The sequence below is a fragment of the Labeo rohita genome, chromosome 7 (assembly GCF_022985175.1).
Source record: "Labeo rohita strain BAU-BD-2019 chromosome 7, IGBB_LRoh.1.0, whole genome shotgun sequence".
In the NCBI taxonomy this organism is placed as follows: domain Eukaryota; kingdom Metazoa; phylum Chordata; class Actinopteri; order Cypriniformes; family Cyprinidae; genus Labeo; species Labeo rohita.
In genome coordinates this window covers 18,689,891-18,717,495 of record NC_066875.1, presented here as the reverse complement: position 1 = coordinate 18,717,495, position 27,605 = coordinate 18,689,891, and the positions used below count along the sequence as shown (strand labels likewise).

The window sequence follows — 27,605 nt, the reverse complement described above, 5'->3', positions numbered from 1 at the left end:
TTTATAATTAGCATTTAAAAAAGACTCAAAATACAACTTAGATTTAATGCAAGTGATTCTTAGCTCTTGCTGCATCTTAGAATGTGCCTCTTAGGAACACATGTCAGTCCTTCCACATAATTTGTGTCTGTTTGTAGAAATTGCCACCATCGGGTTCATTAATGTAAATATAAACCCATTTAGTAGTCATATTTGTATGGAATTACTGACCTCTGCATTTCATATTCACTCACTCACTCACTCACCCAAATGACAGGGATGATAGAAAGAATATTAGGCTAATGTTCTTCTATAAATTGTTTATATATATTGGCTAATGTAGCTGCTAAATATATTCCAATGGAAGCAGATTTATACTGCCAAGCAAGGGCCATTAATGATAAATTAGCTCTGCTTCTGAAAACTCAACACATTTTGCACACTTTGGAAATCATATAATGTGATATTAAAGATGAATTTCAGCAAGAATACGAAAAAATACCAAGAGTGCAAAGCTATTCTTTCTCTCTTTTACTGTTTTTCTCTGTTTCTTTAGTTTCATTCACCTTCCATTTTGATGATTAACCTCTAGCTCAGCTAAGGTGACTTTCACTAGAAGTTGTGCTGGTTTTGCAATGTACGAGACCCAAGAGAAAAGTCTATAGGGAAATATAATAAAGGCTGCAAAACATCTCTTATGAAACAAATCAGACTGATTGAGTAACTGCATTTGTACGTCCTGCGTTTCTGGGCCGCAGCCGCTTCAGCTGGGTTTAATAACTCCTCATTGCAGGACCACGTCAGGCTGTGCTGTTGAGCTTGTGACACTGCTGCAATGCCCTCTTCAGGACACCTCTGAAACAGAGTGCTCACAACTGCAATCTGCACTCATGGAGAATGCTCTTTTATCTGATATGCTGAGCATTAGAGGACAGAAGCAATACCAGCCAAGACACTGTTATTAGATTTTTGTTACATTTAGCCACACAACAATAAAGAAATCTTATGTTGTGGAAAATAAAAAATTAGATTTTGAAATATTATGTGCGTTGTGGTTTATATTTCCCACAATATTCAACTCACCAGTGTTGCCAAAACTGATCAAAAGTAAACGAAGTAAAGTAAAACATAAAGTTAGATGTGCAGTGTTTTAGGATACGGGAAGATATGTGCAATTCAGTTCTTTAATTTGACAAAGCTAAACAAAACTAAAATATCAAGGCAACTACAGTTGAAGTCAAAAGTTTACATTCACCTTGCAGGATCTGCAAAATGTTAATTATTTGACCAAAATAAGACCAGCCACCCAGACAGCTGCTGCAACAATCGGTTTGCATAACCAAAGAATTGCTGCACAAACTGTCAGAAACCGTCTCAGGGAGGCTCATATGCATGCTCCTTGTCCTCATCGGGGTCTCGACCTGACTGCAGTTCGTCATCGTAACTGATTTGAGTGGGCAAATGCTTACATTCGATGGCGTCTGGCACTTTGGAGAGGTGTTTTCTTCACAGATGAATCCCGGTTTTCACTATACAGGGCAGATGGCAGTGTATGGCGTTGTGTGGGTGAGCGGTTTGCTGATGTCAATGTTGTGGATCGAGTGGCCCATGGTGGCGGTGGGGTTATGGTATGGGCAGGCATATGTTATGAACAACGAACACAGGTGCATTTTATTGATGGCATTTTGAATGCACAGAGATACCGTGATGAGATCCTGGGGCCCATTGTTGTGCGATTCATCCACGACTATCACCTCATGTTGCAGCATGATAATGCACGGCCCCATGTTGCAAGGATCTGTACACAATTCCTGGAAGCTGAAAACATCCCAGTTCTTGCATGGCCAGCATACTCACCGGACATGTCACCCATTGAGCATGTTTGGGATGCTCTGGATCGGTGTATACGACAGCGTGTTCCAGTTCCTGCCAATATCCAGCAACTTCGCACAGCCATTGAAGAGGAATAGACCAACATTCCACAGGCCACAATCAACAACCTGATCAACTCTATGTGAAGGAGATGTGTTGCACTGCATGAGGCAAATGGTGGTCACACCAGATACTGACTGATTTTTGGACCCCTCCTGGACCCCCCCAATACAGTAAAACTGCACATTTTAGAGTGGCCTTTTATTGTGGCCACCTGTGCAATAATCATGTTGTCTAATCAGCATCTTGATATGCCACACCTGTGAGGTGGATGGATTATCTCGGCAAAGGAGATGTGCTCACTAACACAGATTTAGACAGATTTGTAAACAAAATTTGAGAGAAATAGGCCTTTTGTTTACATTATTCCCACCGCCACCATGGGCCACCTCATCCACAACATTGACATCAGCAAACCGCTCACCCACACGACACCATACATGATGTCTGCCATCTGCCCTGTACAGTGAAAACCGGGATTCATCCATGAAGAGAACACCTCTCCAAAGTGCCAGATGCCATCGAATGTGAGCATTTGCCCACTCAAATCGAGTGGCCTTTTATTGTGGCCAGCCTAAGGCACACCTGTGCAATAATCATGCTGTCTAATTAGCATCTTGATATGCCACACCTGTGAGGTGGATGGATTATCTTGGCAAAGAAGAAGCACTCACTAACACAGATTTAGACAGATTTGTGAACAATATTTGAGAGAAACAGGCCTTTGTGTACGTAGAAAAAGTCTTAGATCTTTGAGTTCAGCTCATGAAAATGGGGGCAAAAACAAAAGTGTTGTGTTTATAATTTTGGTCAGTGTTGAAAAGTTTTGCACTGTTTTTACCTACAGTATAAAGATTGCTTGGACTTCACATATTTCTCTCCTGTTTTAGACAAGGTCACTGGAGAAAGCAATACTTTGAATAGAGAACTCATATTTTAGCCTAAAGCAACATTTTGAAGTTAAAAACATTTTAATGTTTTTTTGGGTCATCTTAGGTGGTCAACAACTTAACATTTTTGGGTGAACTATTCCTTTAACTTTGAGAGTCCTAAAATTAATTTTCTTGTTCTTGTTATTTTAGTGAGTGACATGGCGTATTTCCTACAAAAGCATGCTAACAAATTCCTCCATTAAAAATAGCATATGAGATCTTGCTCATGCACTAGATACACACCATTTAAATATTCATGAACTTGCATTCTACCTGCTTGCCTTTTCTATCTGTACTCCAGGCTGCTTCACTTTGTGGGAGGAAATGCGGTAAACTTTCATTAGAAGTTGTCACACAGTCCTACTTACTGAAATCAGCTGGTTGCCAAGCAGCAGTATGTGAATCTATCATAAGGTACATCGCTCCAATTCAAACATAAAGAGCAAGAGAGAGAACCTTTTCAACAGCTCATTAAGATACCACTACATAAAGTAGGCTTAGGAGAGAATAAATATATACTGCTCATCCTTAATTATAATTAGAGAGAGATGTTTCTGGGGTAAATAATTACTACATAAGGCACAAATTGTTAGTAATTAGGAGGAGACTCTGGTGCAAGCAGAGATAATTAAGTCTGCACTGCTTAAATAATTGCACAGTGGCTAACACAGAATGCTGCGTTGCAATTGTAGTCCCCTCAAATCAATGCAATTACATTAACCCAAGCTACATAGTTAACCCCTAACTTAATGTAGAACACAACTCTTCTATCCTTTATTATATGCTAAAGCGTGGGCTTGATTTTGTGCTTATTGTTTTTACTGTTCTTTATTACAACTGTGGCATTGCAATGGCAAATCAATCTGTTCACCTGTGTAAGTAAACAGGTGATATGCCTTATTCCAGGCCATTCAGTTAGGGATGTATCCAAAATCACTCTCTATATCCTTATTTACTATGTTAGTCCACTAATATACTCCACTTGAAGGAGCAACTGAAAACACTTTATTTAATCTACTATAATAATCTACTATATTTTCAGGTTTATGTAAACATGCACAGAAGTCTTTGAATGCTACATCACATCTTTGAATTATGAGTTTAAAATGTTTAAATCAAGACAACAACACAATAATCATTTCAGCTCTGAGTTTATTGCATTTTATTGAATATAATTTAATGTATTTTAAATTCTTTGGTAATTTATTTTCCTCATTAATTTTGAATATGTATTCGATTTCTATCTATGGTTTATAGCAGGTGTTAACAGTGATTAACAAGCATTATTAATGAAGGGCGGGGTCGGGTGGGGTTGCTATAAACCATTAAAAACTTATTTGGTTAGAGAGAATAACCACCCCGACCTCCTGTTGTCAATCACTGTGTCACACCCCCCATCACACACAACACACTACACCACACCGGTCATTTACAACTCTACCCGGGGGGGCGACTATACCGATTTCTTGTGCTTTTATATATTTACAAACTCGTGCCGGCCAGCAGGTAAAGTACCACGGAGTTACAACAAGAGAAACCCGGAGAACAGGTACATCATCCGGTAAACAGCTTTGAACTTACCAAGAGTCATTTGGAATGCTTCTTTCCAGATCGATTTAAAGGCTCTTTATGACGTCATATTAAGTCGTCTCGGAAGGTCGTTTTTTTTTTTTTAAATAAATACGTAATGTCTTTAATTTGTCACTGCTGACATATTAAGCCATAAATACCAGCATAAATATCCTACCAACACTTGCACACATAGAGATTTAGCTATAATGTATATAGTGAGCTCTCATGAGTTCAGTTTTATTAAAAGTAATATGTTCCCTTTTTTGGTTAAAGTCACCTTTTTTTTGTTTTACGATAAAAAAATTTACCTTTACATTTTTATCTTTTACCAGATTAGTTTTATTACTTTTCGAATGGCATTTATCCATACTGCAGTGTTTATTCTTCTACTCTTTACTCTTCAAACTTTAATCAACTATAGAATGTTTAAAATTATGATCTATTCTAAACGAAGAATAAACAATTTCTATATTTATGATTTGAATGTGATTTATGTAAATTCTTTGAAAATGTGCTTAAGATGCAATGTTACAATCTGCACCACAGCTACAGTGCGTTGCAAAAGTATTCATACCCCTTTATTTTTTCACATTTTATGTTGCTGTGTTTTGTTAAACTGCTTTAAATGACTTTTTTCCCACATCAATCTATACTCCATACACCATTATGACAAAGCACATTGAACAGAACTGTCACAACAAATTCTGAAACTGAAAATGGAAACAAGTACATTGCATAAGTATTCATACCCTTAACTCAGTACTTAGCTGAAGCACCTTTACAGGCTCAAGTCTTTTTGAGTATGATGAGACAAGCTTTGTACATCAGCATTTGGCAATTACCTGCCATTCTTCTCCTCACCTCTTCACCTCTCAAGCTCTGTCAGCTTGGATAAGGGCAGACGCACATTTTCAGGTTTCTCCAGAAATGTTTGATTGAGGTGAAGTCCAGACTCAGGCCGGGCCACTCAAGGACATTCACAAAGTTGTCTATAAGCCACTCTTGCTGTGTGCTTAGGGTCATTGTCATGTTGGAAGGTGAACCTTCTGCCCAGTCTGAGGTTCTGAATGCTCTGGACTGGGTTTTCATTAAGGCTATCTCTTTGTTTTGCTCTGTTGATCTTTCCTGACGAGTCTCTCAGTCCCTGCTTCTGAAAAACAGCCCCACAGCATGAGGCTGCTACCAGCACACTTTACTTTTGGGATGGAACTCTCCAGGTAATGAGCTGGTTTCCTCTACACATGATGCTTGGAATGGAGGTTCATCAGACCAGAAAATCTTGTTTCTCACAGTCTGAGGGTCCTTCGGTTGCTTTTTTGAATATTCCAAGTGTGTTTTCATGTGTTTTACTGAAGAGAAGACTGAGTTTGGCCACCACGCCATCAGGTTCTTGGTCATCATTCTAGCCAAGGCCCTTCTCCATCCGTTGCTCAGTTTGGCCAGGAGGCCAGCTCTAGGAAGAGGCCTGGTTATTTCAAACGTCTTCCATTAAGGGTAACGGATACTACATGCTTCTGTGAACCCTTAATGCAGCAGATTTTTTACTGAACTCTTCCCCAATTGCATTTTCAATTGTTAGACCTTTTATTAAGACATGTGTGCCTTTCCAAATCATACCCATTCAATTGAATTTGCCACAGGTTAACTCCACTCAAAGTGTAGTAACATCTACAAGCAATATAAATGCTCCTGAGCTAAATGAATAGGAATGAAGGGAATGAATACTTATGCAATAGAGTCATTTAAGTTTTTTAAGGTCATTTTCTGTTTTTGCTTCATCATAATGGTGTATGGAGTGTAGACTGATGTGGAAAAAAGTAATAAAGCAGTTAAACGTAAGGCAGCAACATAACAAAATGTGAAAAAATGCAGGGGTGTGAATACTTTCGCAATGCACTGTATTTTAATGTTCTCCCCCCTCCAAATTATTGGGTGGCTGGTGCGCTACAAATAATGAATAGACTTGAATAGACAAAACGTTAAATATTATTTCCAAGCATTTATACCATCAGGAAAACAGTGTGTGAAGTCATGTAATGTGATTTACCTCAGAAAAGCCCACATTAACCAATAACGTTTGGGAGGGCTGTACAAATGTTTTTGCATATGGGCTCAGGGCTTGCTATGCCACAGTACAGAACTGTGATTAAACTGTCTATATATATATATATATATGGGTATAATAGGTGATTTTAGTCACAGCTTAGGTTTAGGGTTAGGTGTGAGCTTTAGAGATACAGACCAATCATGTAGCACCCTCAACAAGTGAAGTAATTATCTGTTAGGGGGTCAGACTCACTTGCTCTTATTTCAAACACATAACTGCCACCGTATCAACTGTAGTGAAAATTACTGTTGTTGCAGTGTTAGTCTTGATACTAGGCTAATTGTTTTGTACTTGGGACTTTTTTAGTGGAAGCTTATAGGTAATATACAGGTAGAATTATAAAATAACCTGTGATTGACTGACTATCCATACAAGGCGATAAAATGCCTGAAGCCCAGGACAGTGGGATAAGATCCAGCATCCTTGTGACCCCACAGAGCATAAATGATTTGGAGAATGATGGATGGACTTTAAAATAATTTAAACTTAAATCAGTATTTTATGTCCATGTATTTATATGTCTTTACATGGCTTATGTTAAGGAAATAACTACTTGACTGTATCTTTTATTTATTTACTATTTTGGATAAAGTGTACCTTTATCAACATTCTTTCTGAATAAAATTTCCAAGCGAAAATCATAACTGAAGTACATCTGACTAAAGCTCATATCACAAAAATTCAAAAACTGAGCAAATATGACCTTCAACCGCTGGTATGGGCAAATTTCACTGGCTTTCTGTCAATCCAAACAGTCTTTCATTGTTTGGAGGGTGGATTTCAAATCCGAAGGTCTTCACTTGCATGATATTTTCACTCTGTGTTTCCAGATAAACGGATCCACTGGGTATCCGCATTGGTCAGTTATGTCAAACCCTTGTGCCCTGAGTTTCACCCAGAGAGCTTTCATAAACTAAGGTCAACAGGCTGTCAGAAAGAACAAAACCTATAACATTCCCATACAATGGGGTTTCCGCCAGACAGACCATCAATGTTTCAGCTTTGTCTTGTCACTGCAGGCTACGACCGCCACTCCAGCTGAGAGCAACGGCAGTGACCCGACAGCCAATAAACACTTTCACCAGTTTCCTTCGCCTCACACGCAGGGGCCAGTAAAAATCGACAATGCCAAGGTGACACATTAAGCCCCATAAAAATATTTGTAGGCTCTGTGTGCTTTTTTACGAGCATTTTGTTGAGTGTTTACGGGTCTGATCTGAGATACTTCATCAAATACATGGTACACTCAATCAAACGTGACTTTCGTCACCTTTGAGATAAAGGACACTGAGAAGGGTTGTAATCTGTGCGGTTCAAAAAGGACATGAGAAGGTTATCAGTCAGTGCAGTACCACCTCAAGCGATGGAGAAAAAGAAATATGGCAAAAATCAGAGTTTCAACCAAGACTGTGAAAAGAAAAGGCAGAGAGGGTTGGGTTAAAAGGAGCAGTGGCTGTTATGAAGGTTAGTGATTGAGGTTAGCAACTATGACAGGCCTATTAGCTCTAACATCTCCACCTGCTGACACATCACTGCCTAGCAGCAATGAGTGAATTAGATTTAACATCACATCCAGCCGCCACACATCTCCTGTCCCCCTCAACCCAAACCCGAATCACGAAAAGCACAGGTTCCAGCAGCGGCGGGCTGTTTCTTTCTCCCGTGTGCAATAAAAGCTGATTAGAGTTGAAACAGTTGACCGGTCCTACCCTCCTTCACAGCTGCTGGATTAGAGGCTGAAGCCCATCATCTGTGAAATGAAATTTCAGATGGTCAAACAGGGACAGTCTGAGGTGCAGACTGTATGTACGCAAGTGTTCGAGGGTTGAGGGGGAAGACACAATATGCAAGGTCACACATCACAGCTAAAAGGTTCGTATGAAGATGATGGTAAACATTTATTAGTTATGTGGTGACAGGACACACTCTGCATCGATAGATATAAAGCCCAGTTGTTAGTAGGGACAGACATGGGTCTGAATCAATCATGTCTCACACAAATATGAAAATCAATGTTCCTTACAAAACTAAACTAAAAAAATATTATAGAAATTTTTTTTTTTTTTTTACACATATTCACAAAGAAATGGTAAGTACCATTAAATAAAAAATAAATTTTGATGTGTACGCTTTACAGTAATAATATTAATTTCCCTGATAACTTTAATAATAAAATTTAAGTAATATAATTAGTTACCACCCCACGAAAAAAAAAAAAAAAAAAAAAAAAAACTAGATACTTTTTTGTCACAATTGCTAATGATTTGAAATTCAATTCCCTATCACTATCAATTTTTCATAATCGTTGTCGTGTATGTACGCACGTGACGTCACCAGCGCAGCTTGGTCAGAAGATGGAGAAACTTATTTATGCAGCTCTCAAATATAAATCTCAATATATATTAAGATATATAAATCTCAACTTAAAAGAATGGACCCTTATGACTGGTTTTGTGGTCCAGGGTCACGTATATAGCACCTAGAAATACAGCCATTATTTTAATTTTGTAATTTTTTGTTAGAATATGAATAAATGACAGATGCAGGGTTGCCAGATCTGCATATCAAAAATCAAAAATTGCCCAATGACCAATTATACTATCCCAAATACGAAAACTTCAAACTTGACATTCCCTAAAATATTTTACTGTCACTGTTATGCATTACACACAATTTCAACTTCAAAAACACTGTTTTCATATAAATATCATATTTTACTGTCACTGTTATGCATTACACACAATTTCAACTTCAAAAACAGTTTTCATATAAATATCATATTTTACTGTCACTGTTATGCATTACACACAATTTCAACTTCAAAAACACCATATTCATAAATAGCATCATATTTTACTGTCACTGTTATGCATTACACACAATTTCAACTTAAACAGTGTTTTCATACATATAATATCATATTTTATTGTCACTGTCATGCATTACAAAATTTCAACTTGAAAAACAGTTTTCATAATATTCTGACAGATGATTAACAAATTCCTTAAAATTAAAATTTCAAGATATTCCTATCAGGTTTTTAATAGAAGTGTCTGTAGATGATGTCATACTTTTTAATAACTAGCAGCAATCCAGTAGAGACCAGTCAAACTGTTACCATGGAAATGAAAACAGTCAGGCTCATTACCAGTGCCCCTCCTTTACAAAATGTTCTTACTCTGTCTCATCATCTAACACAGTTTTATCTTTAGTAGAATACAAATTACACAGAATAAAATATTTCTGTACAGGCATTTCTGTCCAATATAATTTTGACATTTACCATGTGGGAGAATCAAATAAATAAATAAATAACAGCCAATTTCCATAAGAAAACAACAAATTTGGCAAGCCTGGTCAGCTGTGCTCTCATTATATTCTGCACTGTACCACCAAACAGAAAAACTCAATTTTGTTGATCTATTTTTTGTCATATGCAGTTTGTGTAACTAATGGAAAACTTGAGAAAGAAAAATAAACAAAACAGTTGGAAATCACACTAAATAATTATAGATTTTACATTTTTAATAATCCTATTGGTATGGTTAAACATCTAGGCCTGGTTTCACAGACAGGGCTTAGACTAAGCCAGGATAAGTAATTTTTTATAAATGTGCCTTAGAAAAAAACATTAATGGTGTCCATCTTCAGACAAAACAAAAGCACTGATATATTTTAAGATCAGTCAGTGCAAGTCTCTTTAAATTGAAAAAACTCATACTTACATTTTAGTCTGGGACTAGGCTTAAGCTTTGTCTGTGAAACCGGGGGATAGTGTTTAATAAATAAGCAGACCCAGATGAAAGAGTTTTTCATGTTTTTATTTCAGATATTCATTTTTTTAAATACCCTTATACCTCCAAGAGATACTGCACCATCATTTTGTTATTCCTCGTTTCCCTTGATTGTAAGTACAACACTTCATCTATGATTATACCAGCAATCAAACAGTACTCCAAATATCTCTGCAAAGAAAATGTTCCCTTCATACTTTGAGGTTTTATGCATCACATCTAAAACAGATATACAAGTTCAGTCTCAAAATACCTGCGTAATATTCTTGTCATTAAATCTGCATGAATACCCAGCACATTCTTGTAAACTGACTGCATAACAACTGTACATAAGAATGTTATGATTGACAACATGTATAAATCACAAGCAGGACTGCAGAAGTGTGTTATGTAGTGGACAACGATAATGATAAAGCATTCATAACGATATAATTAGATTCTGAGATGTTAAGATTTACTAACTCATCTAAAAAATAAAACAAAGTGCTGATTTTAAGAGGATTATTCAGTACAGGTACATATTTGGAAAGTAAACAATATAAAAATAAGACATTCAGGTTGAGGATATTAAATGTAATTCTCAAACTTTCCCTTTACCCTATATCTGAAAAAAGACTATGAGGCACAAGTCACAAAAAGTGCAACGGTTGCTGTTTTTATAAGGCTACGCTAAGCTCCATAGCTGAGCAAAAAATCTCTCTCGCAAATGTTTGATTTCCTTCCATTGTTTTCTGCGAAGGCAAGAACCTCAAAGGTCACTTCATTTTTTACGTAATAAAGATATATTCAATGCACTTGCTATTTGTAATAATGATTATATGAATGTAAACTTGAATATTTTTGGTCCTGGATATATTAGCCACATCTTTCTATATTTAGAAAGACTGTGATTTAGAAGGAGGGTCCCGAATCTCTTGTTCTTGGATAAAATATAGGGTCCTTGTCATATAGTGCACGTGTTATAGCTGAGAGGGGGAATGATTTATTTAGGCAAGTCAGTACAGGTCACTGAGGCCTGCTATTTTCCGGGCCTTCTGCATCAGGGCTCTCAATTGGAACTGTTTTCTGGAGAGAAGGCGGACATGCTGCACACAAACACACAAACACCAGAATATTCTAAGTTAATATGTATTTGAATATTGTGTTTTACAGCTTGAACAACATGACAATGGCAAAAAAAATGCACAGGGTACGGTTTAGACAAACCTTGAGAAAGACATCCAAGTCAATGACATCTCTGCGCAACGCTTCACCCAAGTAGAAGATAGTGTCTTCTATGGCGTTTTCTTCAGCGTAGAGAGTCAGAATCTGCTTATAGAGAGGAGCGGTGGGCACAATCACATCATCAATATCATTTTTCTCAGACTGGTTCTCCATTTTTTCCAGAGCAGCAGACAGCTCCTTATCTTTCTGCTTAAGGAGTTCAATGTTTTTGTCCACATCAGCCTGCAATTCAAAACATTATTATTAATATTTTGTATTTTATTAAATATTTAAAACATTTCCAGGCCTATACCTATACGGTAGCGTTAAAGGAGTAGTTCATTTCCAGAACAAGATTTACAGATAATGTACTCACCCCGTTGTCATCCAAGATGGTCATGTCTTACTTTCTTCAGTCGTAAAGAAATTATGTTTTTTGAGGAAGACATTTCAGGAATTATCTCCATATAGTGGACTTCTATGGTGCCCACGAGTTTGAACTTCCAAAACGCAGATTAAATGCAGCTTCAAAGGGCTCTAAATGATCCCAGCCGAGGAAGAAGCATCTTATCTAGCGAAATGATCGGTTATTTTCTGAATCAAAAACATCCTACATCGCTGCAGAAGTACCGACCCAGTGTTTACAAAGTAAACATGCAAAGAAGGTCAAACATCCTTTACAAAAAAATAAATAAACAGGGACATAGGACGATTTTGAAGTTGGAGGAGAAAATGAAATGGGAGTTTTTCACCATACCCTAACTGTATTGACCCGGATTACACAGAGTACGCATGCACACTGCAGAGCTAGACAAGACAAGCATTTGAGTTTAAAAAGTATATAAGTTTTTAGAAACTGTTTTAGTAGATAAGACCCTTCTTCCTCGGCTGGGATCGTTTAGAGCCCTTTGACCATTTAAACTGCATTGTAAAAGTTTAAAGGAGAAGTCTACTTCCAGAACAACAATTTACAGATAATGTACTCACTCCTTGTCATCAAAGATGTTCATGTCTTTCTTTCTTCAGTCGTAAAGAAATTATGTTTTTTTTGAGGGAAACATTTCAGCATTTTTCTCCATATAATGGACTGATATGGTGGCCCGATTTTGAACTTCCAAAATGCAGTTTAAATGCGGCTTCAAAACGTTCCCAAATGTGGTTCTAAACATTCCCAGCTAAGAAAGAATGGTCTTATCTAGCGTAACAACCAGTTATTTTCATTAAAAAATTAAAAAAATAACAATAATTGGCTCAAGACAGTTAAGGTATGTCGAAAAAACTCTGACCGTGAAACTCTGAAAATGCAAAGAAGATCAAACACCCTTAACAAAAAAGGTAAAACAGCGATATAGGATGATTTTCAAGTTGAGGGAGAAAATACGGTCTGAGTTTTTCGACATACGCTGTCTTGAGCTAGAATACACAGAGTTCAGGGAGAGTAAGACAAGAAGAGCATTTGACATTAAAAAGTATATAAATTATATTATTTTTATGAAAATAACTGCAGAATCGTTTCGCTAGATAAGACCCTTCTTCCTCGACTGGAATCGTTTACAACTGCATTTGGGATCGTTTGAAGCCGCATTTAAACTGCGTTTTGGAAGTTCAAACTCAGGGCACCATATCAGTCCATTATATGGAGAAAAATGCTGAAATGTTTTCCTCAGAAAACATAATTTCTTTATGAATGAAGAAAGAAAGACATGAACATCTTGGATGACAAGGGGGTGAGTACATCTGTAAATTGTTGTTCTGGAAGTGGACTTCTCCTTTAAACTCACACGCACCATAGAAGTCCACTATATGGAGAAATATCCTAAAATGTTTTCCTCAAATACAATTTCTTTACGACTGAAGAAAGAAAGACATGAACAGCTTGGATGACAAGGTCCCCCCTACATTATCTGTAAATTTTTGTTCTGGGAGTAAACTACTCCTTTTTACTAAGAGTAAAGTATCAACAAGGCAATTCAAAATGTACAAAAAGTCTCCTGTACCATTTCCACGTCTAGTTTGGTCACCATCTCTTCCAGCCTCTGGTGGCCTCTCTTCAGGTCCTCCTCTGTCCTTTTCAGTGCATCCAGCTCTGCCTGTGCTCGATCCATCTCTTCTTTCATCCGCCTGCGCAACTTGTCACTGACTGCAGACACCAAAGATGCACGGATTGTGTCCTCCCCAATGGTACCGTCACGGGTTGGTCCTGAAACACAGCGAAAATGTTTGCGGTTGTTTCAAAGCACAGTTTTTTGGTATGAGTGTGTATACACTCTTGTTGAAAAGCTGGGTCGGTAAAATTTTTAACATGTTTTTGAAAGAAGTCTCTAATGCTCACCAAGGGTGTAATTATTTGATCAAAACACAGTAATAGTGCGAAATATTTTATAACCTAAAACAACTTCTTTCTTCCTGTATCAAATATTTTCAGGATTACTCCAATCTTTAGTATCACATGATCCTTCAGAAATCATTCTAATATGCTGATTTTCTGTTAAAGAAACATTTAAAATCTCAGTTTAAAGGAGGTGAAACATTTTTCAGGTTCTTTGATGACTAGAACATTCAAAAGAACAGCATTTATTTGAATTGTTAAAGGGGTCATGACATGAGAATTCAAATTTGCCTTCATCTTTTGGTATATAAGAGGTCTTCGTACCATTAAAACAGCCTGCAAGTTTTATAGCTTAAGCATCCTCCTCATTATAAACAAAGCATTTATTTAATCTAGCTTCAAAAATGGCTTGTTTGGATCTGAGGTGCAAGGAGATGTCACCCGGGCACAAACATTTGCATAAACGCTGCCTCCATAGCAAGGCATCAACGAATAGTCATCTTCTCACCATAGGCCCGGCTTATAGGCGTTCAGTAGCTTAACAGCTGACGCGCTGAATGCGAGTGTCGCGTCGCATCAAAAGCAAATGGAAATTACAATTACTGCCACTATCTTGTCTACACTGGATACTGTATACAGATGCACATTCACTTTCTGACACAGTCCATGTGCTTAAGTCTGTTGTCAATAGGATAAATGAAGTGAAAGAACATTTGGTTTGACGCGTTTGGTTTAAACAGCTCACTCGCATCTTTGTACAGATATCACAAGGATCCCAGTGTAAGGAATGAATAAATAGTTTATTTTAATGGCGTTCGGATCGTGTCTGAGGACTGATCAGAGCATTTTGTTTTGTAAACAAGGCACAGTGTCAAGGAGAGTTCACAAAGAAACATTTGTTGAAAAATGAAGCGGTATTAGATCTGACTGCAGCTGCATCACAAACTGTAAGTAAATTATTTCATAATGCTTTGTCTGGAAATGTCTTTTTTTTTTTATTATGTTGTCAAAACACGCATGCAATAGCGAGGGGGCATTGATACTGTTTCCTATACAATGACATTAGCCAATCATAACAGTGGCTGATTTCTGACAAGCCTTAAAGGCTCCGCCCCTTAAAACAGGTCAATTCAGACAGAAGGTCAAAATGAGGGTTGAAAATAATCATTTTTCCACAGATTTATTTGTTTTTTTGCGCAAAAAAACTTTAGTAACATTATAAGTAAACCTCAAGTAACATACTAAAATAATAAACAAAAAAACAAATGCATGTCATGAGCCCTTTAATCTTTTATAAATTTATAAGTCTTTACTGCCACTTTTAAATAATTAAATATTTCCTTGCTAAATAGAAGTATCAATTTCTCTCTAAACAAACAACTTAATGACCCCAAACTTTTGAATAGCGGTGTACTTGATTTTTGAGGCTGATGCAAGTTTAGAAATGCATGAATTATTAGTCTTTTACTAGATTTCACTACTAAATTAACATGTAACATGCTTGCTTACCCACTGTAGTGACAGAAGACGCTGGGGTATAGAGAGAGGAGCCTGAGGTAGTGGGGTATCCAGGGCCTACTGCAGGATAAGGGTAGCCCTGAAATCCACTGACAGACAGAAGGAAAATATATACATATATAGTAACATTTCATTGGCATTTACACAGAAGGCTTGACGCAATGACACATACCCAATATTTCATCCCATCTTTATATATACAGTTTAGACACAACAGCCTGTTTACATTAATAACTTGTCTCAACCCTATTAGGGATCTCACATAGTTAGATCTTTTTATTAGTAGTTATCACAAGTGTTGCTAAACGACACCAAAAATGACATTGTTTTACACGTCCTATAGCTTAGAAATGTGCAAAATATCACAAGAATGCAATTAATTCTTTAAAGAAGGACAATAAAATTCTATTCATGATTCATTATCCATCTTATTTGTACATTTTATGGGTTTGGTTTCCGGTCTCATCCGCATCTAGCTATTTTTAGCTGTACAAAAGCTAATTTTGCTGCTTGATATTGCAAATAGGTGTGTCTTGCCACATTATTTTAATTTATTATCTTAATTATGAACACAGTGGTTTGTAGTGCAAACAGTTTTACGGTTTACTGCATGTTGTTATTCTTCTCGTTATTACCCTATAGTGGCTAATAAACCGGAAGTCTCACCCACAGGCTTACTTCCGCGCTGAAGAATAGGAACTCTCATATATTCCTCGCATAAGCACCTCTGAATGACAATTTCAAACTATATGAAGCCTGATTATATTCTGGTTAAGCTTTCATAAAAAGACTGAATGCATCAGAATGTACATTCACAAGTCTGTCAGAAAAATATGGTGGTTTTACCTGTGTGTACTTTGAATTACAAAGTGCTGCCTGGTATAAAAATAAATGTCTCTTTGCAGAAAAATGCGTGCTTGACATTTCTCAACTGCTTGTTATGTCACAGCTACAGTGTTATGCACACAGATACAAAAGAATATTCTGTTTCAATGGACAACAATGATGAAATATTGTGCAATAAGAGGAGAAATGGATATGTTTAGACATAGGTCAGATGACCAGATATCAGATATGTATTGGATTTAGAACCACATATAAAAGGAGGCCAAAATCCTATCTTTTTGCTGTCTAAATGCATGTAATCAGATCTGATTGTTGGCAGATGTCTGAGAAATACACGACCATTCAAGAGCGCAGCTTTGTGCTCACCAATGCTGCATTTATTTGAACAAGAATACAGTAAAAACAGTAATATTTGAAGATTATACAATTTAAAACAACTCTTTTATATTTTAATATATTTTAAAATGTATTCCTCTAATGGTAAAACTACATTTTCAGCAGTCATTACTCCAGTCCTCAATGTCACATGATCCTTCATCATTAACATTATTTTAATATGCTAATTTGCTGCTCAAGAAACATTCCTTATGTTGAAAACGGTTGTGCTGCTTAATATTTTTTGTGGAAACTGTGATATATTTTTTTCAGGATTCTTTAATGAACAAAAAAAAACAGACTTTATTTAAAATAGAAATATTCTGAAACATTGTAAATGTCCTTACTGTCAACTTTTGATACATTTAATGCATCTTTGCTGAATCAAAGCATTAACTTCTTTGAGAAACAAAAAAACATACTGCTTTTGAATGGTAGTGTATAAACGCAGGAATAGGCTGATCATATGGCCAAGATTTGTGACTGACACACTGAAAGCACTTACCCTGGACTGGCAGAGTGACCTTGACCATAAGGCAACCCTGGGGTGCCTGGCATGTAAGAAGCTGTGAAATATGGAATTACATAATTATTGCTGATCCCCAAAGTCAAAATGCCCTTACAAATGTTACATGAACCTTAAAACATGTTTTTGTCAAATCAAAAATACTACACTGAATCTAAAAACGATCAGACATAAGTCTACACTCACTGTTAGGTGGGCCTGCTGCTGGGAATGCTGGGTAAGTTGCCTGAGCAGCCGGCCGTGAGAACACAGGTGGTTCCTCTCCAAACACTACAACCATCACCTGGATTAGTCCTAACAATTCAGACTGGGGCTAAAAAAAAGACAAAAACAAACAAAAGGTAGGTTTATGTCCTTGTACTTTAAACAGACAGAGATAAAAAGGGAAGTAAGACACTCACAGGTTTCCATTCGTGCAGGTATGGGAGGTAAATCTTTCCATTGGCATCAACATGTTTTCCTGTTTTTATCATCATGGCACTTGTGGGTTTGACAAAACAGATGGGAGGATTGTAGGGATACGTGTCTAGAAGCCACAGGCAGATGGGAATGTTGTACACATTTCCTATAGATGAGGAAAATATTAAATGGGGTAAAGGGTACAACAAAGAAATGACTCATCTGGATGCAGCTGGAGTGGGAAAACTCAAAAACGTCTCGAAAGCAGCGCTTTCTATACCTCGGTAGTTTACAGGTACTGTTCCTGTGAGGCTCAAGAGCTCTTTGGTGGAGCCATCATTGAACACTGAAAAAAGGAAAGCAAAATAAGTGCAGGGCAATACATACCTGTATATTTACAGTACGGATAGAACTGATATCGTTCAGAAAAATCAGACGACTAGACACAACATTTACACAGCTTGTGGCAGAGCGCAAGTGGTGTAATGCAAACCTACTCATTTACACTACACTACTTTTTTAAGTTTTTAAAATCTTCTGCTCACCAAGCCTGCACTGATCCAAAGTACAGCAAAAACAGTACTACTTTGAAATATTTTTACCATTTAAAATAACAATTTTCTATTTTAATATATTCTAAAATGTAATTTATTCCTCAATTAAAATAAGGATAAATTACATACATTAAAGCTGAATTTTTAGCATCATTTCACCAGTCACATGATCCTTAAGAAATGATTTTAATATTCTGATTTGCTACTCAAAAAAATTTTAATTATTATTATTAGTAGTAGTAGTAGTAGTAATAGTATATTGAAAACAGCTGAGTAGAAAATGTTCAGGTTTCTTTGATGAATAGAAAGTTCAGAAGAACAGCATTTACCTGAAATAGAAATCTTTTGTAACATTATACATGTCTTTATTATCATTTTTGATCAATTTAAAGCATCCTTGCTAAATAAACATATTAATTTCTATAATCCAAACCTTTTATTTAAGATAAATGCTGATCTTTGGATCTTTCCATTCATGATTTTTTTTTTTTTTATTAAACTGTTTGAAATATTGATAATAATAACAATAAAATGTTTCTTGAACAGCAAATCAGCATATTAGAATGATTTTTGAAGGATCATGTGACACTGAAGACTGGAACAATGATGCTGAAAATTTAGCTTTGATTACAGAAATAAATTACATTTTAAAATCTATTCAAATAAAAAGCAGTTATTTAAAATAGTAAAAATATTTCACAATATTACTGCTTTTGCTGTATTTTGGATCAAATAAGCACAGGCTTGGTGAGCAAAAGAGATTTCTTTAAAAAACATTAAAAATCTTACTGTTCAAAAACATATTAAATATAAATCGTTTTAATATATAAACATAACATTTTTCTTAAATATACACATGAATGGGTGTATTTATAAATACATAATAATCTCATGTAAACAAAGACATTTATTTTGGATGTGATTAACTGATTAATCATTTGACAGCCCTAAAAAAATATTCCAAATAATTCAGAGAATTTTGCTTTGAAATAAAATTATTTTAATGAGGCATGTAAAACTGATATGCCAAATACTTTACATCGATGTTTAAAGCAGAATAACTAAAGGGAGAATTACATATGCCTACTTCTGACAGCCACAAAGTGTCCAAATACTTTTGTTTTAATGTTTAGTAATATATTTATATTTAAAAGTGAAAACAAAAGTATAAATTACTTCATACAGCAGAATTTAAACCCTAGCAAACGGATTATGTTCGTTTAATCCATACTGAAAACAAATGGCACTTTCTTTAAAACAGCTAATGCAATGACAATCCAACATTTGTATGTGTGGTTTAAGTTTCGAGGCTCAGTAATTCTTACCATAGTTGTCCATCACAGGTTTAAGATCTTTATAATGAGACGTCACGTTTGTAATGTCGCGTGCGGTTAGATCCCTGTATTTATAAGTCTGTGTACACATAAAAACATTAGCGACGCATATCATGACAACTATACTTTGTAAACAACTTCTCTGCTAAGCAAATGTTTAACATACCTTCGACAGAATTTTCCGTAGGGAACTTTCGCTTGACGCCATGCTTAAAATACTATGAACCAATGTACTAACGTTACCTAAATCAACTGCGCGGCGATTATTAGTTAAATTAAGTAGTTGTTGTTATGAACGTAAACTCACAAAGCTCAAATCATCGAATCCATAACAAGGAAATCACAGCTGAAATGCATTAGGTAACTTCCGGTCAGATGACTAATGACGCAGGACACAGACGTTGCACTTCATTGGAAAACTAGTATTACAGTACTGCTAAAATAATCTTTTTAAACTTTATGAATTCATCTTTAGGATATGGTTACAATAAGTGACTTTTTAAATACTTAAATATGAAAATGTAAAAAGCATGCTCAGGAAATCAAAACAAGCCTTTTATTCGATATTCTTTCATAACACAATAATAACGGTAGGCACAAATCTATAATAACATATCGTTAAAAGAAAATTTAATGTTGTTTTCACACACTGTAGACACAAAATAAGAACAAGTTCTTAAAAATACTCATATTTTTAAGTATTAATTGCTGCAAAAACCAATATGATTATTTAATACCAGAACCGACACAGCCTTTTTGGGATTTTCTGTTTCAGTAGGAACGCTACCATATCGCTGTGTTCGATCAAAAAGGAACATAAAAAATATCTAGTAGCAGCAGTTGGCGTAAGACAAGTTTAAAACAGAATAATATAGGATAGGTCACGTGTTTGTGGATTATTTTACACAATGTGTCTGAGTGTTACCAAAAAATGGCCATTAACCAACAGTATTAATGTAAAACAATATTCAGAAAGTGGCAGCAATCACGCCACTGATAAACTCGTATTACTCTGTTGCACCATAGACAGTAAATCCATCAAAAAGATCTGGATGTCCACAGCATTCTGACAGAATCCCTTGAAGGTCATATCCATAGCTACTGACATGTGTTTTAAAGGGAGAATCATATCCGCCCATGTATGTCCTTGAGAACAATCAATAGACTGCAAGGAAATAAAACATCCCACAATTTTTTCAACCTGAAAGAGAAGAAACTCACTGACAGTCAACATGTTCAGAGTTCATCTGATTCACATAAATAATATATAAAAGACCTTTTTGCTGAGATTTCTGAGAAATATGTACTTTGCAAAGAGACATGAGCTACTTTTAAGCATTCTAAGAGAAAGTCCAGACTGTTGCACTTCCCTGCAATTACAAGGCCATATGTTGCCTATGAATATAGCACATATAACTTAAGTTTCCCTCATATGATAATTTACAGTAAGGGTTTACAAGCAATATGGTGTTTTTTGTATTTTTCGTTTGAATTCCACATTTAAATCTAATTTTTCACTCCCTAATGACACAAACATGAAAAACTTACTTCAGAAAGGCAAAAGGGGAAAATGCAGTTGAAGATTAGACATTATGATATACATGTAAAAGTTTCAAGCTTATGCCCTGAACATGAAAACAGCACAGTGCTTGGCAAGAATATCAACAAGGCTTTTCAGTCCAAGCTTTTAAGTTTATAGTAGCTTTGCATTCATTTTCCAACAAGTATGATTGTGGAGAGATCTTCATTAATCTGTCTTCTCCAGCCAATTTAATTATCTGCAATGCATTTGTCTAATATCGTAAATAAAAAGCATCACAGCTGGATTTCTAATCAAGCCACAAAGATCTAATCAAAACCAAAGGCTAAAGTCCTCCACTTGAACATTTTGTCCTACACCATGTGCAAATCAAAGACTTCTCGGAGGTGTACCTTCTAATCGCGACCTATTGCACCGGAACCTGTGATAAACACACTGCATATGACTAAAAGTCCTCTTTTCAAGAGAACGCCATGAATTATGTACATTTTATTAGGTTAGACTTGCTCTAAGCAAATAACAATACAAATCTTTCTCACATCCAGACGTATGCTAATATAACTGATGTAGTATTTCTTCTCTCCATCTCGTAAAGTGTTTTGCTAACATCCACATCTGACAAAGCAATATGAGAGGTTATTTTCTGAGCTATTACTTCCAGTTAAGAGTAGATAGTTTGTTTAATGTAAATATATTTAAGTGTGACAGCTTCATCCAGTCGTAGCAACTCCAGTGTTGAGACCGTTAAAATGAGGTACAACGTATTTCATCTCCAACGAAGGAGCGAGACGGGAACATCCCTAAGAAGACTGCAGAGGGCTGCCAGAATAAAGATTTCCCTTTTACACAGTCTGCTCTAAATGTCCAGCGTCTGTGTAGGTGTTGCAGTGTTTGTGGTCTGGAAGGCTGCACAGCTTTAAAAAGCCACGTCATGCACATTCACTGCAAAGAGAAGGGGAGAACGGAGTACACATGAGTAGCAGTACACAATGGCTTAATTATCCAGGAATACTTGTATGTCTCATTTATTGAGAATCATATGAAGGTTGGATGGATTTTAAAACGTTTACCAGCTCACAGGATAAAAACGTTTACCGGATCATGACACCACACAGCGGCAGTTCATACAGCCTTGGCCATTGTCATCCGGCGGGTTCAGTTTCCTCAGCTTATGCTGTCTGATTTCACGGACAAGAGTGTAAAAGGCATCTTCCACTCCCTAAATAGAAACACACACACAAATTAGGTCCTTTCTTCTTACATTCTGGCCGTCGGTGATACTTCATCCTGAGCTATACATGCTGTCACACTCTCATAAATAAAAGCTTCAAAATGGGTTTTTGTAGTGATGCATCCCCAAAGAACCTTTCAGTAAACAAAATTTTTAAAAGAGCCATTCTTTCTTAACACAAAGAACATTTTAAAGTCTCCATGAAATCAGAATTTAAGTTTTTTGGCTTTAAGTACAATGTTAGCATTAAAGGAGAAGTCCTCTTCCAAAACAAAGATTCACATATAATGTACTCACCCCCTTGTCATCCAAGATGTTCATGTCTGTCTTTCTTCAGAAATTATGTTTTTTGAGGAAAACATTTCAGCATTTTTCTCCATATAATGGACTGATATGGTGCCCCGAGTTTGAACTTCCAAAATGCAGTTTAAATGCAGCTTCAAATGATCCCAAATGTGATTATAAACGATCCCAGCCAAGGAAGAAGGGTCTTATCCAGCGTAACAATCGGTTATTTTCATAAAAATAATACAATTTATATACTTTTTAATGTCAAATGCTCGTCTTGTCTTACTCTGCCTGGACTGTTTTTTCCGGTTCATGACAGTTAGGGTATGTCGAAAAACTGCCATCTCATGTTCTCCCTCAACTTCAAAATCGCCCTATATCGCTGTTTTACCTATTTTGTTAAGGGTGTTTGATCTTCCTTGCATGTTTATTTTGCAAAGACTGGGTCGGAATTTCTGCAGTGATGTAGGATGATTTCGAAATTTTTTTTGAAGATGAGGGAGAAAATACGATGGGAGTTTTTTAACATACCCTAACCGTCTTGAGGCAGAACACACAAAGTTTAGAGAGAGCAAGACAAGATGAGGGTTTGAGATTATAAAGTATTTAAATTATATTTTTTAATGAAAATAACCGATCGTTTCGCTAGATAAGACCCTTCTTCCTCGGCTGGGATCATTTACAACCGCATTTGGGATTGTTTGAAGCCACATTTAAATTGCATTTTGGAAGTTGAAAATTGGGGCACCATATCAGTCCATAATATGGAGAAAAATGCTGAAATGCTTTCCTCAAAAAACAATTTCTTTACGACTGAAGAAAGACATGAACATCTTGGATGACAAGGGGGTGAGCACATTATGTGTGAATCTTTGTTTTGGAAGTGGACTTCTCCTTTAAGGCTATCTACAAGCTAGTATGTTTCAAAATGACAAAATTTACAAGATATAGGCATTCAAAACTTAGTCTCTAACTTCCGCCAATACGGACAAAGTATTTTAATGACATCACCCTGCACTTCAGCTTCTCATCAAACTTTCTGTCCAATCAAATGCTCTCTAGAATCCGAAGCGCCCCGCTCCTACACTATAAATAGACACTAGAAATCAGTCACTTGTTCACAAAATTAGTATTTTCTGGGAGCTGAATGGCACGTAGTGCACTATATAGGGGATAGGGAACTATTCAGACAGTGTAAATATGCTTTTCATTGGGTCAAATGAAGGTTTTGCGCTTTGTCACATGAACCACTGTGCACACAGTCTGCTCTGGTCCAGAGACATTATAGCACGGAACAGATCATATGCACGAGTCGGTGCAGACCATAAAGTATATCAGACCCATTTGAATTATACAGAATGGTATATTTTTATAGCGATATGGATGAGATTGTGGCTGTCATACACTGTCAATGTGGCTTTACTGCGTTCAACGGCTCTGGCCCAAGTTATATATAAACAAAATGCTATTGGATATTTAAAAAGGGGGTGGGATTACTTTATATGTTTCAGATGAAATTACGTCAAATTGCTTCAGTGGACCTTTAATACTCTAAAGAATGTTTTGTGCAATGTGAAGGTTCCATGGATGTTAAGAAAAGGTTCTTCACGGAACCACAGATACCAACAAAGAACCTTTATTATTAAACGTGCACTGTTCAAAATAAAATTAGGGGAGCTTCATATTTGACAGAAGTTTATAACAAAATGTTATACATTTGGTCAAAATGTTTCTAACCTGTCTTGTCTTGGCTGAGGTTTCAATGTAGGGAATACCGTAGCTACGGGCGAGTTCCTGGGCTTGCCTTGTGTCCACAGTGCGTGCTGGTAGGTCACATTTATTACCCACGAGCACCATAGGCACATCATCTGAGTCTTTGACCCTCTTTATCTGTTCTCTTTTAAAAGCAATGCAAACAAATAAACATTCATTTTAATATATATTTTTTTAAATAAGAAACAACGAAATGCATTCTTATACTTCAGTTTTCATTCATTTAACCTGTACTGATGAATGTCCTCAAAAGACTTGGTATTGTTGATGGCAAAGACACAGAGAAAGCCCTCTCCAGTCCTCATATACTGGTCCCTCATTGCACTGTACTCTTCCTGACCTGCAGTATCCAGGATATCCAACAGACACGTCTCTCCATCAATCACCACCTGTTTCCTATATGAGTCCTGTGAGGAAAAATAGTGCATAAATATCCAATGTAAGATGTCCAATTTTGCTAAATAATGACTGCAATATATAGTGAAATGTGTTCTGTGGCTGATGAGAGAAAGTGGAAACTGTGGCCTGTTTGATCAAAGTCATGGGAATGTTTTACCCTCAGATGATATCTTGATGTTTCATATTCATACAATATTATATTTGAAATTAGGAGACTTTATTCTGAACTGATTTCTATTAAAATGTGGTCATTATTTATTCTCCTTCATATCGTTCCAAACACGTAAGACCTTCGCATATCTTCAAAACACAAATTAAGATATTTTGGATGAAATCCGAGAGCTTTCTGAACCGCCATAAACAGCAAGGGTCCTGCCACGTTAAAGGTCCAGAAAGGTACCAAGAACATTGACAAAAAAAGTCCATGTGACATCAGTGGTTCAACCACAATTTTAATAAAGCTAAGAGAATACTTTTTTTGCACACAAAAAAAAAAAAAACGTACAATTACAAGTTCATTCAACAATTCTTCTCATCCACATAACCCTAGGGCCATATTTTTAATCAAAAATATCTTAATTTGTGTTCCAAAGGCGAACAAAGGTCGTTTGGAACGACATGAGGGTGAGTAATTAATGACGGAATTTTCATTTTTGGGTGAACTATCCCATTAAATTATAAATATATTAATAAATAATAAGTCAAAAAATATTTATAAATAAACTATTAAATACGAGACAAAGGGAAACGACAGAAAACACCATTTTGGCTTTTGGTTTACCTCAATGGTTGGGTCGTATTCATCCACAAAGTGGTTCTGAATGAGCTGGATGGTCAGAGCGCTCTTGCCAACACCACCTGCGCCAACCACCACTAACTTATATTCCGTCATTCTCACTGCTGCTGTGTCAGAAGCTGAGAGGAAACAAGGAACAAGGAAATGTGACAAAATAAAAAATCTGGGAACATTCTTAATGAATGTCATTACAGGAATAACATCTATATAAAGTGCACCAGAGTTTCCTGGATTGAAGCGTTCATCCTGCCGACAGTTTTTAATACAGATGAAATTACGCTTTGTCGTGTGACGCTAGACAAAAAGAAAAGCTATTTTAGGCTGCCTGGGGGAAACTCACACTGGACAGTGATCTATTTGTGTTATTAGTTAAAATGCTTGATGCAGTGCCAGAAGAATCCATTTCATTCACAACCTGGGTGATTTCATTCCTTACAAACATATTCTGACAACTTAATAAAATATATATCGATTTGATTTTTGCTTGATTTATTATTTCATATGCATCCTTTCCTAAGTTATTTGCGTACATAGTAGTTATTTAAAAATATTTCCTAAACAATTTTTTGTGACTCTTATATATCTCCTTACATATGGAGCAGATAGCGTACCTATAATATTTAATTAACCAAATACACAGTACAAAAAAAGGTTATCAAACAACTCTGTTATATGGGTCATCTGAACCGTTATGTACTTTTTTTTTTTTAAAAAAGGCCTTCAGGTTCAGCTGTGCTCAGTGGACATCAAGTATTCCATTTGAAAATCTATTTTTAGCTCTTCCACCTGTCATGCCTTACCTGTGAAAATCCTTTTCTTTTTTCCTGCTGGAAGTTTGCACAACTTTTATATTACTTCTAGGCTCTGGATTATGTTAAAGCGTCAGATCAAGCTTTGTATTCGAATTATTGACTAGAATCAAAAGTGTTTTGGACCATAAAATTAACGTGTATACTGTACCAAGGGTGCCACCCTTTAAAGACTTCGACAACACAATGCACACACACCCATACTAATATTATATATATATATATATATATATATATACACACATATACATGTATATATATATACATTACGTGTTTGTGTCTGTGATACACACACAGAAATATATATATATATATTTTTCCCATTATTGCTGGAATACAATGACATCACCTTTATTGATTTCTCAGACGATGGGCAATGTAAACAACGCGGTCATTTGGGTGAGCTAATCTCAGCTAGCCTTACAATACATATAATGGTAACCAATCAGTGTGATAAGTTTCCAAAACGACCCTAAACACCCATTAGAGTACAAAAACTAGCTTTAGTCACACGTCTCTGGCTCTGTTGGTTTAAATGAACTCGCTCCTCCTGCATCGACCATTACATCCATGCAGAACACCGCTGTATGTATATGAGTATTTGATAGTTGCACGTCTCGCTACAATGTAACAAACTAGAGATGAATGGAATTCAGGCGCGCGCACTGATTTGACGCATTTGTTTCGTTTCTCACGTTCACCACAGCAGTAATAGTAGTTCTTCGGTTTCGAGATGCTGGTGAAATGATTTATGTCTTGACGCCAACAAAATGTTCCGTCCAGCGTCTGCAAGGAACATTTTGTTGCTGCTGTTATTCCTGCGCGACACACACAGCATAGAAAGACAGCGGCTGGACTACTTACAAAACACACGGCGCTGTTCGCTCGTCTCGACGACACTCAACACAAGTCAATAATATGTCGACATCCTTCCCGCTGCTCCTCTCAAAGCTCTGCTGCTCTTAACTGTTTTCGTCATTAGACAGCGCGTGTTCTTCTTCTTCTCGGGCGGTACAGATTCACTGAAGCAGATGCGATCAACACAAACACTGAACGACGAGCCGCCGGTGTGCGTCGACTGATAGGCGAGCTGTGTGTTGTGTATGTGTAGGGGGAAGAAGAAGAAGAGGGCGCTTAGAGCCACAGCACACGCCCAAACCCTGTGTGTCTCAACACACACACACACACATACACACACCACCACCACCACACACTCTCTCAGCCTTACTTACATTACAGGTGGGCTGTCTTATATTGCAAAACACAAAAACAACATCTGCTTCTTTCTTTCTTTTTCTCTTTTTCTTTCTTTTTTTCTTTATTACAGAACAATGCCAATAGAAACGTTAGTTTTTCAATCAGTCTCTTT

General features: G+C 36.5%; 2 protein-coding genes across 4 annotated transcripts; both read right to left on the bottom strand.

Annotated features, from left to right (window-relative positions):
* Positions 1–10,324: 10,324 nt before the first annotated feature.
* Positions 10,325–19,765, bottom strand: tsg101b (tumor susceptibility 101b). The gene is made up of 10 exons (XM_051115586.1): positions 19,567–19,765; positions 19,392–19,479; positions 17,793–17,858; positions 17,515–17,678; positions 17,300–17,426; positions 17,093–17,153; positions 15,358–15,455; positions 13,517–13,719; positions 11,523–11,762; positions 10,325–11,401 (listed from the first exon to the last, which is right to left on the bottom strand). Exons 1-10 carry the CDS (start codon positions 19,606–19,608, stop codon positions 11,312–11,314), a joined length of 1,179 nt encoding a protein of 392 aa, XP_050971543.1. The 5' UTR covers positions 19,609–19,765; the 3' UTR covers positions 10,325–11,311.
* Positions 19,766–19,942: 177 nt separating this feature from the next.
* On the bottom strand, positions 19,943–27,402 carry hrasb (HRas proto-oncogene, GTPase b). 3 transcript variants are annotated; one of them, XM_051115669.1, is made up of 6 exons: positions 27,101–27,402; positions 25,413–25,546; positions 24,461–24,639; positions 24,197–24,356; positions 22,011–22,159; positions 19,943–21,882 (listed from the first exon to the last, which is right to left on the bottom strand). In XM_051115669.1, exons 2-5 carry the CDS (start codon positions 25,521–25,523, stop codon positions 22,040–22,042), a joined length of 570 nt encoding a protein of 189 aa, XP_050971626.1. In that variant the 5' UTR covers positions 25,524–25,546; positions 27,101–27,402; the 3' UTR covers positions 19,943–21,882; positions 22,011–22,039. The 3 variants fall into 3 exon arrangements, with proteins under 3 accessions (XP_050971626.1, XP_050971624.1, XP_050971623.1); XM_051115667.1 differs by having other exon boundaries at positions 22,019–22,159; positions 27,101–27,401; XM_051115666.1 differs by having other exon boundaries at positions 22,036–22,159; positions 27,101–27,400.
* Positions 27,403–27,605: the final 203 nt, after the last annotated feature.

Excerpts from the sequence above, each read along its gene's own strand:
- tsg101b (XM_051115586.1), bottom strand. The coding sequence starts at position 19,608 with ATGGCGTCAAGCGAAAGTTCCCTACGGAAAATTCTGTCGAAG. Across the intron at positions 17,679-17,792 it reads AGTACCTGTAAACTACCGAG|GAAATGTGTACAACATTCCC; the intron begins GTATAGAAAGCG and ends CCTCATCTATAG. Across the intron at positions 11,402-11,522 it reads ACTTGGATGTCTTTCTCAAG|CATGTCCGCCTTCTCTCCAG; the intron begins GTTTGTCTAAAC and ends GTTTGTGTGCAG.
- hrasb (XM_051115669.1), bottom strand. The coding sequence starts at position 25,523 with ATGACGGAATATAAGTTAGTGGTGGTTGGCGCAGGTGGTGTTGGCAAG. Across the intron at positions 24,640-25,412 it reads AATACGACCCAACCATTGAG|GACTCATATAGGAAACAGGT; the intron begins GTAAACCAAAAG and ends TTTTCCTCACAG. Across the intron at positions 22,160-24,196 it reads CCTCAGCCAAGACAAGACAG|GGAGTGGAAGATGCCTTTTA; the intron begins GTTAGAAACATT and ends GTTTCTATTTAG.